Source organism: Orussus abietinus, unplaced genomic scaffold (genome assembly GCF_000612105.2).
Source record: "Orussus abietinus isolate OABI.00-Male unplaced genomic scaffold, Oabi_2.0 scaffold31, whole genome shotgun sequence".
Classification (NCBI taxonomy): Eukaryota; Metazoa; Arthropoda; class Insecta; order Hymenoptera; family Orussidae; genus Orussus; species Orussus abietinus.
In genome coordinates, this window is record NW_019394774.1 from 372,125 (window position 1) to 388,205 (window position 16,081).

A 16,081-nucleotide genomic window follows, 5' to 3' on the forward strand; every position below is an offset into this window, starting at 1 on the left:
AAAGGCAACTTCCGGCGTCACTACAAGTAAGGATAAGCTTTATTCCGTCTTAACGTCGAGAACAGGAACGCGATCGTTTACGAAAATTGTAGGTCAGAGTTGGACATGGGTGTCGACGTCAAGAGGTTCTTCGGGGATGATCATCCTCTTCGAGATGGCGGGATGCCCTGCCGTGGTACCACGTTGTCGATGACGGTCTGGGCGGATTCCTTATTTTTCCTCGGGTAGTGGGGGGCTGGGTTGTCTTCGCAGGGGGTCCATCCTTCTTCAGGGTCTAGCCGTAGATGTAGGGGCTGCTGTATGCGTAGGGGTAGGAGCGGTACGAGTAGGCGTATGGAAGGTTGTAGCCCAAAGAGTACGAGTACGGAGCCGCGTACGAGCTGTAAGCCACGGGTGCGGTGTAAGTGCTCAGGAGGAATCCTCTCTTGTCCCTGGCGACGTTTTCCGCTTCCGCTTGCGGGGCTACCGCAGGCTCCACCGGCATCAACTTCTGCGGCTGGACCCCTTCGGGAACGGCCGCTGCGGAGGAAGCCGCGGCAAAGGCCACTACGAGGGCAACCTGGGAAGAAATTCGACATTTAGTCATCGATCCTAGTTCCTGCTCTTTGTCAAACATAGCAAATGTTCTTACTAAAAATCCTGTACAACGATTAACATTTAACTACGGATTAAAAAGCTCACAATCAGAGACCCGGTTGGATCCGACTATACGGATCATCCTGATTCCTCCCTTTTTAGTACAGCATATTGCAATGCTTAATCTTCCCCACAAATTATTAATTATTATTTGCACTTTATAGTGAACCAATTGAGGTGATCTCTGAGGATGTCAATTACACGCCTGAGAAATAAAAGAGCTAATTCATTCAACCGCCGCAAATGAAGTGGTCACCGTTTGGGAGATCTATGACAACTTCATCCACATATGAACAATGTTGGCATTTTACATAAATATTTCGCTTACTTCAAGCCGACGGTACAATTGCACCGCGTTACGATCTTGCCGAATCGACCCTATTTATGTCCGAGAATATAAGAATCACCTAAGTAAAATATCTCCCAAAAAACTAGACTTACATAAAGCCAATGTTACAATTGCATCGGGTTACGATCATACCCAATCTCCCTTAATTACGGACGAAATGCAGAAATGAGCTAAATAAAATGTCTTACAAAAAAGAAAGTAAATTTATCCCAGACTTTGTTCCACACAAATTACGATAATGCGAAGTTAGGGTCTCGACAAGAAATGACTTGGAATATTTTCGTAATTACAGGCGCAATTACAATGCAGGTATGAGAAGAGGACCTCTTGTAGGCGTTCTCCAAGTTTGGAGAACGCAACAACGGAAGGATATTCACGACGAAGTACTTCATAGCTGCCTTACATAAAGCCAAAGTTACAATTGCACCTCGTTACGAGCAACCCGATCTCCCCTACCTCCGTCCAAAAATGCGGGAATAAAGAAATAAAAAAATCTCCCGAAAAAGCTAAATTTATTCCAAATTTTATTCCGCGCAGTTTGCGATAATGCGAAGTTAGGGTCTCGACAAAAAATGACTTGGACCATTTCGTAATTACAGGCGCAATTAATGATCAAGATATGAGAAGAGGACCTCTTGTAGGCGTTCTCCAAGTTTGGAGAACGCAACAACGGAAGGATACTCACAACGAAGTACTTCATGGCTGAGTAGAGTCGGGGATGTCTTCCGCTGATCTCCAGGAGTGCTCGAGAACCGAATGATGCTTCTAGTTTTTCACGGTGGGCTTTATATACCCCCTCGACGGGATGATCCCCGACGCGTCATATGGGCACCGATTGATCAACACACGAGACGGCCGATCGTCCTCGGCCGAGCACGCCCCCCCGCCATTGTTTACGTCGTCTTCTGCACTCTAACTTATTCGCGTAACCCTGGAACGTGCCGACAAGATGGCAGGTGGCAACGCGAAGACACCACCTCAAGAGCCAGCGGAGACCTTGGCGATCCGCCAAACGTGGAGGAAAGTGTCTTACAACAATGGCGACATAACGACCGCTTCTGATGGACGGGGTTCCCTGAACTCTTGGAGTGTCAATTCGCAGACTGACAGTCAATGCGCCGTGGAATAATTGAGCGGCTCTGAATGTTACCTAATTCGAGTGCGCTGGATTTAATTGCTTGATAACTGGGGTATATGAAGTCCTTCGAGCTAGACACGGAATCACTGAGGTTTTGTAGACGAAAGGTGCAAAGTAATCGTATTATTGAAAGATACTAATAATTAAATTGTTTAGGGAAATTTATTACCATGGTATCTTAATATGAAGTTGAAGTTGCCGTGGAATAATTAAACAACTCTCATCGTTGACTAATTCGAGTACGCTAGATTTAATTGCTGGATAACTGGGGTATATGAAGTTCTTCGAGCTAGAGACGGAATCATTGAGGTTTTGTAGACGAAAGATGGAATGCAGTCGTATCATTGAAAGATAGTAATAATTAAATTGTTTAGGGAAATTTATTACCATGGTATCTTAATATGAAGTTGAAGTTGCCGTGGAATAATTAAACAACTCTCATCGTTGTCTAATTCGAGTACGCTAGATTTAATTGCTGGATAATCGGGGTACATGGGGCCCTTTAAGCTAGAAACGGAATCATTGAGGATTTATAGACGAAAAGTGCAATGTAATCGTATTATTGAAAGATGGTAACTTTTTAAAACGAAGATGCAGTTGTGGAATAATTAAGAGGGCTCTCATTGTTATCTAATTCAGGTGCGCTAGATTTAATTGCTGGATAACTAGGGTACGCGAAGTCCTTCGAGCTAGACAAGGAATTACTGAGGTTTTGTAAACGAAAGTTGAAATGGAGTCGTATTATTGAAAGAAACTAATAATTAAATTGTTTAGGGAAATTTATTACTATGGCATCTTAAGATGAAGATAAAGTTGCCGTGGAATAATTAAACCGCTCTCATCGTTGTCTAATTCGAGTGCGCTGGATTTAATTGCTGGATAACTGGGCTACATGAAGCCCTTCGAGCTAGGAACGGAATCATTAGGATTGTATAGTCGAAGGTGGAATGGAATCGTATCGTTGAAAGATACTAATAATTAAATTATTTAGTGAAAATTCTTCACATGGACGATAACATCTTAAGACGAGGATGAAGTTAAGGTGGGTATTTAATGTATCATCAATTGCAGGTTGGACCATCAACAGTGGAATAATTTTCTTATTTGCAAGGACATGCGGTCTCAGCACTTGCACTAGGTTTGCATCATCACTGAAAAAGGATCCTATCGAAAAAAACCCGGACCTAGGCCTAAGATCAGATGTGAATCAGCTACGAAATGAGGCTATTTAAGTGAATCGATACGATCTAAATGAATGACATTTCTTCAAGTCCCGCCGCTCGATTTGTAATTGTAAATGAGAGGAGCGTCGAAATACCACAGGGAGTATCCAGATCAAAGTCCGTGACATTTTGTTATTCATTCATAAAATCGCATATAAGTACATGCATGTCGTTTCGATAAAAACGTCGCGGGGTCAGTCGAAATCCGCGGAACTTCCTAAATTTAAACCTCCAAATATAAACGTTTAACCTACATCCTCGGGAGGAAAGGACGAAGCGCACACTTTGGATCCGCGAGGAATTTATTATTCACACTTGGGTATAAAAACATGTCCTTCCACGAGGAAGCTCGAGCAGGAAATAATTGCGCAAATAATACAGGACGGCCGATGAAGAAGCGCAAAATTCGGTTCGTTAATCAAGGCGACGTCATCCTTGAAGAAGAAAAAATGGAACCTGAAGACGACACCCGGACCTAGGTCCTCCGCCTTCGCAGGATCGCAGCCGGTTCCAAGTCAGACTCTATCATTCTTTTTCAACCGGAACGAGGAAAAAGGACGATTCTGGACCTCTTTCCAGATCTCGAAGTTTAAGATGTCGATTTTTGTTCCCGAAACGAACGTTGCGTTGATAGGAATAATGTAAATCGGTTCATATTCGCAATGTTTGAAAGACCACGAGTGAAAGCCCAGGGGCGTTGAAGAAGGATCAAGGAAAAAGGATGATCCTGAACGTCCTTCCCGATCTCGGGAATGAACATTCCCAGTATTGTTTATAAGATCGTTGTATCCCCGGAGCTACAAGTATCTAAGTCGCTTTGTTGGCCATATTTGAAGGATCAAGGAAAAAGATGCTCGGAGGCGCTGAAGATGAACTCAGGAAAAAGGACGATCCCGGACGTCCTTCCAGATCTGGGATTGAGTATTCCGATTTTTGTTTAAAAAGAGATCGCAGCATCCTGAGAGCCAAAAATATCTACATCGGCGGACATCCACCATGTTTGAAGGGCAGGATATAAAGCCGCTCAAGGAGACTAGAAAAGGACCAGGGAAAAAGGACCATCCTAAACCTTCCTCCAAGTCTTCGATTTTTGTTTCTACAGCCATCGCTGCACTCCGGGAGCTAGAAATATCTAAGACGGCCTATGTTCGCCCTGTCCGAAGGATCAAGGATAGATTCGCTCGGGGACCCTGAAAAATCAAGGAAAAAGGACGATCCTGGTCCTCCCCCTAGGTCTCGGGGTCTAGGGTTTCGATTTTTGTTTCCAAAACCATCGATGCATTCCGAGAGCTAGAAATATCTAAGTCGGCCTATGTTCGCCATGCCCAAAGGATCAAGGATCCTCTCAGAGACGCCGACGAAGGCCATCGCAGGATAGCGAACTCGTCTCGACCGACCTAGGCCTTCATTTTGAAAATCTCCAGACGATGTTAATGATCGAATCCGCTTCTCAGAGTTTCCTTTTTCGCTCTTCATTTTGCATGGCCAATGAAGAGGCGTCGCCGAGAACGAATGCTCCATGCCGAGGAATCCCGCCCGATTAAGGGGTGAATCTCTGCCATCCAAGGACCTTCGAGGACCTCCGAAGACGTAGCGATTCTTCGCCGATTTTTCTACAAATAGAGACGCCACTCGTAAATCTCGAGCCGTCCTTAGGACGTCCTTCGGGATCCCTGAAATCGGTAGAACGATATTTCCAAAAAATTTAGACGTGACTTTTCGTAGGGACTCGTTAAGAATGCCGGGCAGGAGGCTGCTATTAAAGTCCTTTGCTATCTTTCGAGTTTCTTTTGGATAAAAAAAGGCAAGGATTTGAAACGATAACGATCCACCCCAAGGTTAAGGAACGGCTTTCAGTCGTATTCTCGAGTGTCCATTTTTCCCTCTTTTTGCTAGGCAAGCCATCTCGGCCAGAAAGAGGACACGAAACTGCCATATGATATACGAAAAACAAATCTCCTCGTTGTAAACCTCGAGCGCATTCTGACTTCTGAGTGCGTCTTTCTTTTGCCGTGGCTTTTTCGAATATCATGTGACACGCCGCGCATGTTTATTATCACCGGCGAGCGTTCTCCATTTTGTTTTTGGACAACCGTAAAATCGTTCCGTTTCTAGCGCGCCTTGGAATGTGATTCCTCCGTTGTTTCATCTCAATGCTCTGGTGTTTCCGTATAGTTTGTATAATTTGACAAATTGTGAAAAAGTTCAAAGTCCTCTGAATTGTCTTATCACCATGGATAACCCTGTTCCAGTGATTCCAAAGCCAAAATCCACGAAAAAGGGCTCCACTCTGCCCATGCTCTTCGCGGCGAGTCTACTTGTGGGATACGTCATGTTTTCCTTCAGGTGTGAACCGCAAAAATAGCTAATGTATTATTAACAATTTCTTAAATGAGATACATCGACCAAATTGCAATTCGGGGCCATTTTATTTCGGCGTCAAATTCGGTGCAAATGACAAAACCATGTCAATCATTTTATTGTTTCATCGCAGACGTTGTCAAGGAAATGTGCCTAATAAAAACTCTTCTACATACGGTTAATATTATTATTTATGGTTTCTAATACCAATTATCACCTTCGCCAAAAAATGTCAAAGGCTGGGAATAAGTGTCGGGTCTCGGGTGGAGAAATCAGTTGATCATTCAATCCACCTTTATATTATTAACACTTTCTGAAATCGCCGGAGGTACATCCCAAATTGCAAAATAGGGTCCATGTAAATTCGAGACTAAATCCGACGCAAATGATAGAACCATGTTAATTATTTTACGTGACGTTCTATTCTAGGCATTATCTTCTCGGCGATATGTTTGGACTTCGTCAGAAGTTCCAAAGCGAAGAGGACATTAGAGGGAAGAAGGCATTCAAGGAATTTATATTAAGTCTCAAACCCGAGTGACTGATCATTGCCGAAATAATTTGAAAACCTATCGAAATGTTTCTTAATACTTGTATTAATTTTCGCTCGCATGTCCTGTGAGATGTGCCCATTAAAAACGCTTCTATTACATAAACGACATTTTTATACCGACTAATCGCGCGCGTTTTATTACTAAGAATGATATTTATCCAATTTAATTTATTCTTTTTCAGATTTCTTTGGCCGTATTTGATAGACATGTCACGAGAGATCAATGATAGTCGACAACTCTGTCTCCTCTACGTCAATCGCATGCTTTTACAAGCTTCATTACAACAAGTTATTTAAACATTATGCAACACTAATTGCATCCTTATATGCATTTCCTACATAAAATTGAACTTCGCTCGCTATTAAATTAAGAAACATCAAACTAAATGTGAAACTAAGCGAAAAAACTTGGAATTGCAAGCGTTATTCTTCTTTCAAGAATAGAAATACAATAGAAAAGAGAACGATTTAAGAGCCAGTAGAAAATAGATGTTACGTAGGAAATTGGAACTTTCGTCCTGTAACAGCATAATGCATTATGAACGTTAATGCACGTCCTTTTTAATCTCTTGTATAAATTAACTCGGTCAAATCTGGGCCATAGTAATCCGCGAAAATATTAAAAATTGGCTGAAATGGTGAGGAAAGGTGCTCGCAGAACAGGAACATTTTTTATTCGAAATTGAGATCACGAGTCTAACTCATGATGTTCATGTTCGGCCCAAAATGTTTATATCGAGTCTGATTCGTGATGTTCATATTCAGCCCAAAATGTTTATATCGAGTCTGACTCGTGATGTTCATATTCAGCCCAAAATATTTATATCGAGTCTGACTCGTGATGTTCATATTCAGCCCAAAATGTTTATATCGAGTCTGACTCGTGATGTTCATGTTCGGTCCAAAATGTTTATCACCAGTCTGACTCGCGATGTTCATGTTCGACTGAAAATGTTTATCACAAGTCTGACTCGCGACGTTCACGATCGACCCAAAATGTTCATCACGAGTCAGACTCGTCAAAGTATGGCAAGGGGTTAATAAAGGATTATCAATGGTTTCTAACACCAACTGTCACCTTCGTGAAAAACCTCTTTAGGTAAATGGCAGTCGCGACCCAGGTGAAGAAATCAGTTGAGGCCAATTCAATTAATCGGCCATCAAAGCCGGGGACGATCATCCGTAATTCATTGGGTAACCATGAATTGCACGAGCCTTGCAGTGACCTCTTAAATGTTGTCCACCGGCTAGAACGACGACACGCGAGCAGAAGAGCTCGTCCAGAATGCTAATTGCTCTCGAAACCTGTAAAGTGACGCGCAATTCATTTACGGCGCCATTTTATTCGACGACCCGAGCCCAACTCGAAATTCCCAATCGCCCCCTTCCCAAAGGAAATTATATCTCATATAAATCACTGAACTAACTTGATCAGCCGGAGTGGCGGGAAATTGCAGACCCCTCGTTGGCGTAGCCGAGGAAAATTTCCCGAAAATATCCGCACGACCTTTCGCAAGCCGCGGCGACGCTTTCCTGAACTTCCGTCCCTCCGATCGACGCCCCGAAAAGCTGAAAATGTATAATTCAGCAATGACCCACTTGAATTTCCCCGGTTTGCATTAGGATTCCGAGCGCGCGTCGTCCCGAGGGCATTGCGTAAACGGCGGGGCGTTGAATTCCACGGATGAAATTCCGGGGAAACTCGGAAACCCATAATACCTTCCGCGTCTCGTAAGATTTCGAGGAGAGACCTCGAATATTAAGATGCATCTCCAGGGGGTGGACGTTTAAAAAATCCCTCCCGCTGCGCATTATACAAATTAGGGGAAATACATTTAAATACATTAAAAATGGCACCGAATACTTACGGTGACGTCAAAGTGGCGTCGAAGAGTTCTCGCTCATGAAACTTATCCTCAAATTGGGTGTACTGAATCGACTCAAACTTTACCATATATGTATGGAGGCAGTAAGGAAAGTTCTAAACTCACAAAATTTCAGTTTTTTTTTATTTAATTTGCCTTTAGGTATTTTTAATACTTGTAATAAAAAAATGAAACATCATAAGTTTCGGGACCTTCCTTATAGCCTCCACATTCACGTTGTAAAGTTTGTGGTTCAGCACACCCAGTTCGGAGAAAAGTTTCATAAACGATTGAGCATGCCACTTTCACATTCCCTTAAGGTGATATGAAAGGGTCGTTTAATAGACATAAAACGTGAAAATATTTATGTAACTTTTCTCCAAACTGGGTGCAAGGAATCATTTGAAACTTCAACACGTGATTAAGGAGGTCCTAAGGAAGAACGTGGTGCCCATGACATTTCATTAAAAAGAAATATTCATGTATCCTTTTTTCTGGGCTAAATAAAATTAATTTTTATCAAAACTGAAGTTTCATGAACACCACATTCTTCCTCAGATCTCCGTAATCACATGCCGAAGTTTCTACCAATTCGGTGCATCCAATTTGGAGACCAGTTTTATTAATATTTTAACGTTTTATATATATACAGAATGTATCATCCTTTCATATCATCTTAACGTTCGGTACTTCAATTTGATAAATACGTATTTCTCAATTCAGGGAACTTATCAAGGATCCATGATTGGCATGATAAAATCCAAATTGAGGACGGCCAGAGCGCGGCTCGATTCCTGGAACGCAAAAAATAATTGACACACAACGCATAAAATAATACCCACGGCCTGTTACAAAAATAATTGTCATTGCGCAATCGTTCGAAAATAAATTGCGAGAGAGAATGAAAAAAAAGAGAGAATTTGAATTTAATCCGCCGCGATGCGGGAGCGGTAAAATTTGCAACTTAATTGCAAAGTTGAGAGGGTCAGGAATTTCGAGGGTAAAACTTCGGCCCGGTGAGTTTCATCAACGCCGAGGGAGATTGGTGGACGTCCAGGAGGGTAATTAATAATCGCCGTGCAATTTCGCTCGGACAATTGTTTCGGCGCTTTCCAAATCCTTTCCGGTCGCGCATGCGTACCCGTGCGTCCGGACTTTTGTTTCGCCCAGTTCGCCATCAAACCTAAAACAGCGGTGCAAATGACGTTTAAAAACTACCGACAAGCAATTCCCCATAGAAATGGCTAATCCTACCAACAGGTGTATCAATCAAATCGGACGCCATGCGGAAATTTTCGTTTCCATTTTGCTCCTGCTCTTGCGTAAGTGTCAGCCTTGACGATGCACTTTCCAGCGTCGCTTGCATTACCGTCCTCGACATTTAATAATAATTCTAATGCAACGTTTGGGCAAAAACGATCGGCTGTAGTTACACCATTGAATCTCGATTTAGCTTGCATAGATTCCAATGAAATCAAGTGCTTGGAACTTCTTACACCAGGAAACAAGACGATGTACGTCTGCAAGCTGCAGGAGAAAACGTGCTGCTACAATTTAGAGATGGATTATTACTATTGCTGTCTACTCAGCGAACATAAGAGCGAGTCAGAATTTTTTTTATTATACTTGATAAAACACTCATCGATAATTCCCAAGAATCTACTTCATGATCTCCGAATGGTTTCTTAGGTCGTCCAAGTACAGAATGATCGGTACAGGCGTAGCAGTCGCTTTAATAGTAATTTTGATAATCTGGATGTGCATTTACTGTCCACGGTGTCCGGCTAGAAGATCGTACATGAAAAGACGTAAGCGTCGGGAACAAAGTAATTTCTTTCACATTTAATGGAATTGCATCAATAGTGATTTACTTTGTAATTCTTGGACCTAATTGCAGCATCGACCGAAGAGCCAGTTGAAGAGATTCCGAGTCATGTTCAGAGTGCATGAATTTACTTGTAAATAAGTGGTTTAATGGATGGACGAGGGCAAAAGGTGTTGGCGGAAAATAAGGTATAGATATAGTCATTTTATTTTTGTCGAAAAGTTTAAAAAAACTTCCAAGAAGTCTTCTTCCGGACTATAATTATCTGAAAATATATAACGTTTTTTACAGCGTGTACCTTTTACAGCTACTTAATTATGCTTATGTTAGATAATTTCAGTTAGAGCTAATACTATAGATCAATCACGATAGATCATGATAAATATTTTATTTCATCAGATTTCTTTTACTAAGCACTAAATTTGTTACTAAAAATTGAAAAAAGAAAGTCGAAAACAATATAACATACCACTTCAGAACCCACCAGTGCGATTGATCTGTAATAAATAAACCTATAATTAGGAATGTAGGTCAGTACAAGTTTCGATACTGTAAAATAAATTTAATGTAAATCAGTGGTAGTGACGAATAGTCAGCATTGCGTTCTATGCAAATAAGAAACATTATGCATCACGTTTATTAATGCAATATATATGTAATTTATAAAAAATAACACACCACAATACACGTGCTGCTCCAGTTCCCTGCCATGCTGTATCTTTTAACAGATTCAGCTACTTTCCAACTGCTGCGGCTGCTGCTCGATCGAACTGAAATTGAGCCACATATAAAACCTGAACTATGAATCCTGAGTACAGCGACTGCTTTATAAATTAAATTACCAGTAACTAGAAACGTCATGTTTTCATGCTTCCATGCATGAATATTCGTTCTAAAAGTCCAATCAAGGAATGTTCTCAGGTCACCTGAAAAATCAATACACAATTACTGCACGAGGCTCTTTTCCAATATGTTCATTCATTTTACGTAATAATAATGTCAGATAGGGGCGAAAGAATCCCAATAGCCGTCACAAAAAATTTCAGTTGAACTATGGTATCATCACAAAAATGTATAACTGCAGAATAATGGAACTATGTATTTAATTAAGTCTTACCACACATGGAATGTATCATGGTTTCTTGAATTTTGCTTGAACAAAAATTCTGGGGACATCGATTTTTTCCTTTACATTAATTGTCCGTCTATGTATATATGAACAAGATAAAGTTTCAAATCCCATAGAGGTGAACATGTCTTGGACCTCTTCTATAGTAAAGTAGTAACTCCTAAAACGTAAAGAACCAGAAAATATAGAAAAGCTTCAACACGGAAAAAATCCAAATATATTATAAGAATATCAGATAGGAGCGAAAGATATTGCTCATCAATATTATTTCAGTTGAACTATGGAATCATCATGCGAGTAGTAATCGTCTACCATTGTGCCATTGTAATAATATCTCGATATAGAGTTTTAAGATTTCCAAACCTACATTACCTGGTTCCATCTTGACGAACATATAAATTTTCAGCAATCTTATGGCCTGGTTTAAATCTTAACTGTGCCATATCGTAAATCCCATAATCCCGAAAAAGAACGATTCCATCGCTGTGCATAACACGCTTTAAATTTGCTATAACTCTGCGAAGAAAACTAGGATTAGAGTTCAGTTTAAACATTCAGAAAAATTAGCACGTACAGAATAAATCCTTACTTCTTAAATTTATCAGGATGTACTGCCGACATGACAAAAACCAGAGTCGCAACGTCCACTCTGCTATCGATTTCCAAGAAACAATTTTCCTCCGTCACATCCGCCTGGAATGCCACAATCTTCCTCGGATCAAACAACTTATGACTCTGCAAGACGTTTGATTTCACAGTCTAGGAAGCATGGCAACCCCATTGTCGAAGTAGATTCCTAACCTCACTTACTTTAACCAATTCGACAGCCTTGGTCGATAAATCGCAAGCGAAGATCCTCTCGAAACTCGAGCCGTCCTCGAGCAGAGGATAAATCAAATTTCCAACGCCGCAACCAACTTCGAGTAGCACGCCCTCCTCGCCGCGACCTAACCTCAAAAGCTCCTCGAACTCCCTCGTGGTCCAATGCCTGTCCTTAAAGAATCTCGTGTCGTTTCTTTTGTAGAAAAGATCCCAGTGCTTCTTCGCGTCCTTCTCGAGTTGTTTCGCCCGAAATTCCGAAACAAGGCGCGAATTTTGGGCCAACATTTTAGCGGTTTCCTCCGGCGTGAGCTGCTTCGCCACGTGGCCCGCGTAGCAATCACTTCCCGACTCCGATTCTACTATATTCTCCTAATTAAATTTGAAATAAAACATACTCTATCGTCTGACGTCTAATTTGCGTTAACTTTTGTAAATAAATTGTACTTACAGTCATCTCATGGTCGAATTAACCATTTACGGAGCAGTACAACCTCCCACTGCGACGTCCCGGAAGAAAATGGTCGAGGCAACGGTGGGACGCGAGAGCGGTTAACTCGGACAGTGTTGCCAGCTCGCATCAGCGCGGCGCGCTAAATTCAAATATAGGAAGGAACCGACTAGCACGGATTCTTAAAAATAGAACAAACATTTTAAAGTTAAAACACGTATTTCTGTTTGACTCGAGGCTAAAACGTTCTTCTATCGTATAATCCAATCCGGAAGTGACTACTTTCATGTAATTACATGTGCAACGGCACATCAGTGTTATTTACAAAAATTATTTCAACCGATATATGCATTTTTAAAGTATGACTTTTTACGAGGCAGAGTCAATGGCGTTGAAAAAACGCGTACATTGGATCGAGTTAATTGCCGCAATGACATTTACTCCGGGGCGTTATTTAATTACAGCAAAACTGCTGCTAAATCGACATCGGCAGATGCAAAATTATACGGTCGATTGTTATGCAGGACGCGAACGGAAAAAAATATTTTCCGCCCGTGGCCCGAGTCCGACGCGCGATGGGCTCGCGGCTTAAACGGGTTAGTCGTGACTGAAATTCAATCAGCGAGACTTTAATTGGTAGTCCGGCACACAAAGCGCATAAATTCGAGGCGGCCCATCCATTTCCCCGGTTCCAGGGCTACGATGCGTCTCGAGCTCGCGATTCCATTAGGCTGCGAAAATAATCAGAAACGGGCCGAAAGTAGAAATTCCCACGACGCCATTTTGAAGATCCGCCACTCCGCGTCGCCAGAAAAAATAAATATTCGGCCCAGAAAGTTATTACGGTTCTTGGTGTTTAAGACTTAACGCTTTGATTTCAAATAAATCATTTTAGAGAATTTATTCTACATTTTGATAACAATATTTGCATTTTAAACGTTTTAATAACACCTTCAAGTAGCCATTGTCAATGGCCACAGGCCGTCCGGAATGTTTTCCATCTTCAAGGTTCTCGTCTCCGTCGTGCAACTTTTGAAACCACTATTATGCATTCATTAGCGAATTCTAGGCCAAATGCATTATCGATATTGCGTGTAACTATAATCGCTTTACGGCCCGTTTTGAACTCGTACCAGAAAATCGCTCAAATTAGCAGCTCTTCTATCTGTAATTAAGGTGATGTGAAAGTGGCCTCAAACAGTTCTCGTTCATGAAACTTTTCTCCAAACTGGATGTACCGAATCGATTTAAACTTTACGATATGAATATGAAGAGTATAAGGAAGGTCCTGATACTCAAGAAGTTTCAATTCTTTTTCAATTTGTATATAGATATTTAAAAATTTGTTATAAAAAATGAAATTCCACGAGGATCAGCTCCTTCCTTATTGCCTTCACGTTCATGTTGCAAAGTTTGAAACGATTCAGCACCGTCAGAGAAAAGTTTCATGAACTGACTTTTCAGATGTCACTTTCACATCTCCATAATAAAATAGAAATTGATGCGTAAGACGCAATTACTGTTATTAAAATTTAGAACAAGTCCACGCTGTAATGTGGTACGTGACGCGATATGAAGGAAAAACAACGTTATTTGAAGTCGGGGCGTCAAATCTTGGACATCAAAAGCCACAATAACTTGCTCGACAACCTAATAGTTCCGGGTCAATGAAAACTCCCGTTCCGCCGTGACCAACAACGAGACGTTTTGGCGCAACGCTGCGGCTGACTCATCGACTGACTGGCATCGATTCTTTTTCCTCCGCCTAAAGAACCGTACAATGGACGGTCGTCGCTCTTTTTAGAGGGAAGTGACCCGTGCCCACTGCTGCGGACCCATAGTCATGGAAATGAGACTTCGACCTGATAATCGAAGTCGGGAAGAAGAGTATCCTACGTCCTACGTCCCACCGCCCTTTCTTCCGAGGCGGCCGCCTTGTATCCCAGGGAACAAAAGTCAACATTTAAAACAATAATTACGACCTAAAATCGAAGATTAAAATTGAAAAATCACTGTAATACAAGATTCGAAATTTCATTCTCCCCCACCCCTTTTTTTTCCAGGGTGGTCGCCTTGTATTCCAGGGAACTAAAATCCAAATTCAAGTCTACGATTATGATTTGAAATGAAAAGCTAAATTGGAAAGAACACCCTGGGAGATGATTTACACCTTTATCATCCATCACCGTTTTCAGTTCCAACACAATGTCGCAATGTCTCCAAGGTGACCCAAAAAGTTATAGAAGAATGACGATTCAGGGGATCATCAATGATGCCTAATTAACTCCTATCGCTATCACAAAGAGTGACATTCCTCTCATTTCTTTTTGTTCGCCAATCGTCGTTCTCCTTTCGTCATTTTCTAGGAAGTCTACTGCCCTTCGGATTCGACCGATAACAGTCCATAAAGTCGAATTAAAAAATGCGACTGCTGCGTAAAATGAAAAATGAAATCGAAGAGAACACTTTTAAACGAAATTTACAATTTTATCCTCAATCGTTTTCGATTCCGAGGCAATCGCAATATCTGCCGGGGGCCCGCTAATTAATACGCCCTGAAATAAAAAAAAAAGAAAATTGAAAAGGACATTTCTAGGAGGAATTTAAATATATGTATCTACTATTGACACTTTCCTATATTTCGTCGATCTCGCAGCCTGGTGTGATTGCTTATCGTAAGTCAAATATGTGTGTATGCCTCGAAGCTGGAGTATACGAATAAGAGCCAATTGCTCGATTCTGTGGTCCAAGACTAACAAGGAAGGTATCCCAGGTCGATCTCTCCGATTTGATTTCTTTTATAATATGTTACAGTAGACTAAAAACTAAGCGACAGGTATTTTTTTTATCTGCCATTAAACACTTTAAAGGGGTGAAACCACCATCCAAAGTAAGGCCTGTGAGGGGTGGCTTACCCCTTAATATTTTTTTTTAATTGAGAAATTTATATTTTTCATTTCTCGTTATGAGAAAGCTTTTCCCGGTGGATTGGTTAAAAAATATTATGTTCTTGTGGGTGAAACTGCCAAATCACCCTTTGACATGCCTTACTTTGGATAATGGTTTCACCTCCTTAAAGTGTTTAATGGCACATAAAAAAAGTACGTGTCGCTTAGTTTTTAGTCTACAATCCTTCCTTGTAAGTGCCCTTTCTGTCCCTTCCTCATAAGGACAGCCTTAATTCAGCCTTATCGGTTGTTTAGGCAACAATGACATCTTCTCGCCCGTGATCCCTGGATCCATGGATCCATTTTGCCTTTGACCCAGTGTGAATATTCCCTTCGAATCTTCCTATGAAATTTCGATTTCTTAGATCGAACAAAACCAAAGTTAAATACTTATGTTGTCGGTCACGTCCACGCGCTTCGAAAGTCCGCCGCCACTCCGAGGAGAAGCGTGGTTTACTATGAAATTTCGATTTTTTAGATCGAACAAAATAAAAGTTAAATAATTATGCTGTCGGTCGCGTCCACGCGCTTCGAAAGTCCGCCGCCACTCCGAGGAGGAGCGTGATTTACTATGAAATTTCGATTTCTTAGATCGAACAAAACCAAAATTAAATAATTATGCTGTCGGTCGCGTCCACGCGCTTCGAAAGTCCGCCGCCACTCCGAAGAGGAGCGTGGCGAGTGTCTCCCTCTCGGAGCGAAGTGGCGTCGGCAGCGAGCGAAGACTCCGCGAGCGGAGCGCGGCTTCCCTCGTGGGCATCGCGCGGGAATTCCGCGCGAGCCA

General features: G+C 41.6%; 3 protein-coding genes and 2 non-coding genes across 5 annotated transcripts; 1 reads left to right on the forward strand and 4 right to left on the reverse strand.

The window, feature by feature from the left end:
* Positions 1–17: 17 nt before the first annotated feature.
* Positions 18–1,740, reverse strand: LOC105698604. The gene is made up of 2 exons (XM_023433262.1): positions 1,671–1,740; positions 18–559 (listed from the first exon to the last, which is right to left on the reverse strand). The coding sequence occupies exons 1-2, from the start codon at positions 1,683–1,685 to the stop codon at positions 275–277; spliced, it is 300 nt and encodes a 99-aa protein (XP_023289030.1). The 5' UTR covers positions 1,686–1,740; the 3' UTR covers positions 18–274.
* A 3,821-nt stretch (positions 1,741–5,561) lies between these two features.
* On the forward strand, positions 5,562–6,557 carry LOC105698605. The gene is made up of 3 exons (XM_012422984.1): positions 5,562–5,692; positions 6,137–6,244; positions 6,443–6,557. Exons 1-3 carry the CDS (start codon positions 5,580–5,582, stop codon positions 6,555–6,557), a joined length of 336 nt encoding a protein of 111 aa, XP_012278407.1. The 5' UTR covers positions 5,562–5,579.
* A 3,584-nt stretch (positions 6,558–10,141) lies between these two features.
* On the reverse strand, positions 10,142–12,418 carry LOC105698614 (methyltransferase-like protein 6). The gene is made up of 7 exons (XM_012422992.2): positions 12,350–12,418; positions 11,890–12,270; positions 11,669–11,814; positions 11,452–11,595; positions 11,068–11,239; positions 10,793–10,876; positions 10,142–10,720 (listed from the first exon to the last, which is right to left on the reverse strand). Exons 1-5 carry the CDS (start codon positions 12,353–12,355, stop codon positions 11,083–11,085), a joined length of 834 nt encoding a protein of 277 aa, XP_012278415.1. The 5' UTR covers positions 12,356–12,418; the 3' UTR covers positions 10,142–10,720; positions 10,793–10,876; positions 11,068–11,082.
* Positions 10,941–11,025, reverse strand: LOC111674102. Its single transcript, XR_002762271.1, has one exon. It is a non-coding gene; the product is annotated as a small nucleolar RNA snR60/Z15/Z230/Z193/J17 (small nucleolar RNA).
* Positions 11,303–11,382, reverse strand: LOC111674101. Its single transcript, XR_002762270.1, has one exon. It is a non-coding gene; the product is annotated as a small nucleolar RNA snR60/Z15/Z230/Z193/J17 (small nucleolar RNA).
* Positions 12,419–16,081: the final 3,663 nt, after the last annotated feature.

Excerpts from the sequence above, each read along its gene's own strand:
- LOC105698605 (XM_012422984.1), top strand. The coding sequence starts at position 5,580 with ATGGATAACCCTGTTCCAGTGATTCCAAAGCCAAAATCCACGAAAAAG. Across the intron at positions 5,693-6,136 it reads TACGTCATGTTTTCCTTCAG|GCATTATCTTCTCGGCGATA; the intron begins GTGTGAACCGCA and ends GTTCTATTCTAG. Across the intron at positions 6,245-6,442 it reads ATATTAAGTCTCAAACCCGA|ATTTCTTTGGCCGTATTTGA; the intron begins GTGACTGATCAT and ends ATTCTTTTTCAG.
- LOC105698614 (XM_012422992.2), bottom strand. Across the intron at positions 11,815-11,889 it reads AGGCTGTCGAATTGGTTAAA|AGTCATAAGTTGTTTGATCC; the intron begins GTAAGTGAGGTT and ends AACGTCTTGCAG. Across the intron at positions 11,596-11,668 it reads CATCCTGATAAATTTAAGAA|AGTTATAGCAAATTTAAAGC; the intron begins GTAAGGATTTAT and ends TTTTCTTCGCAG.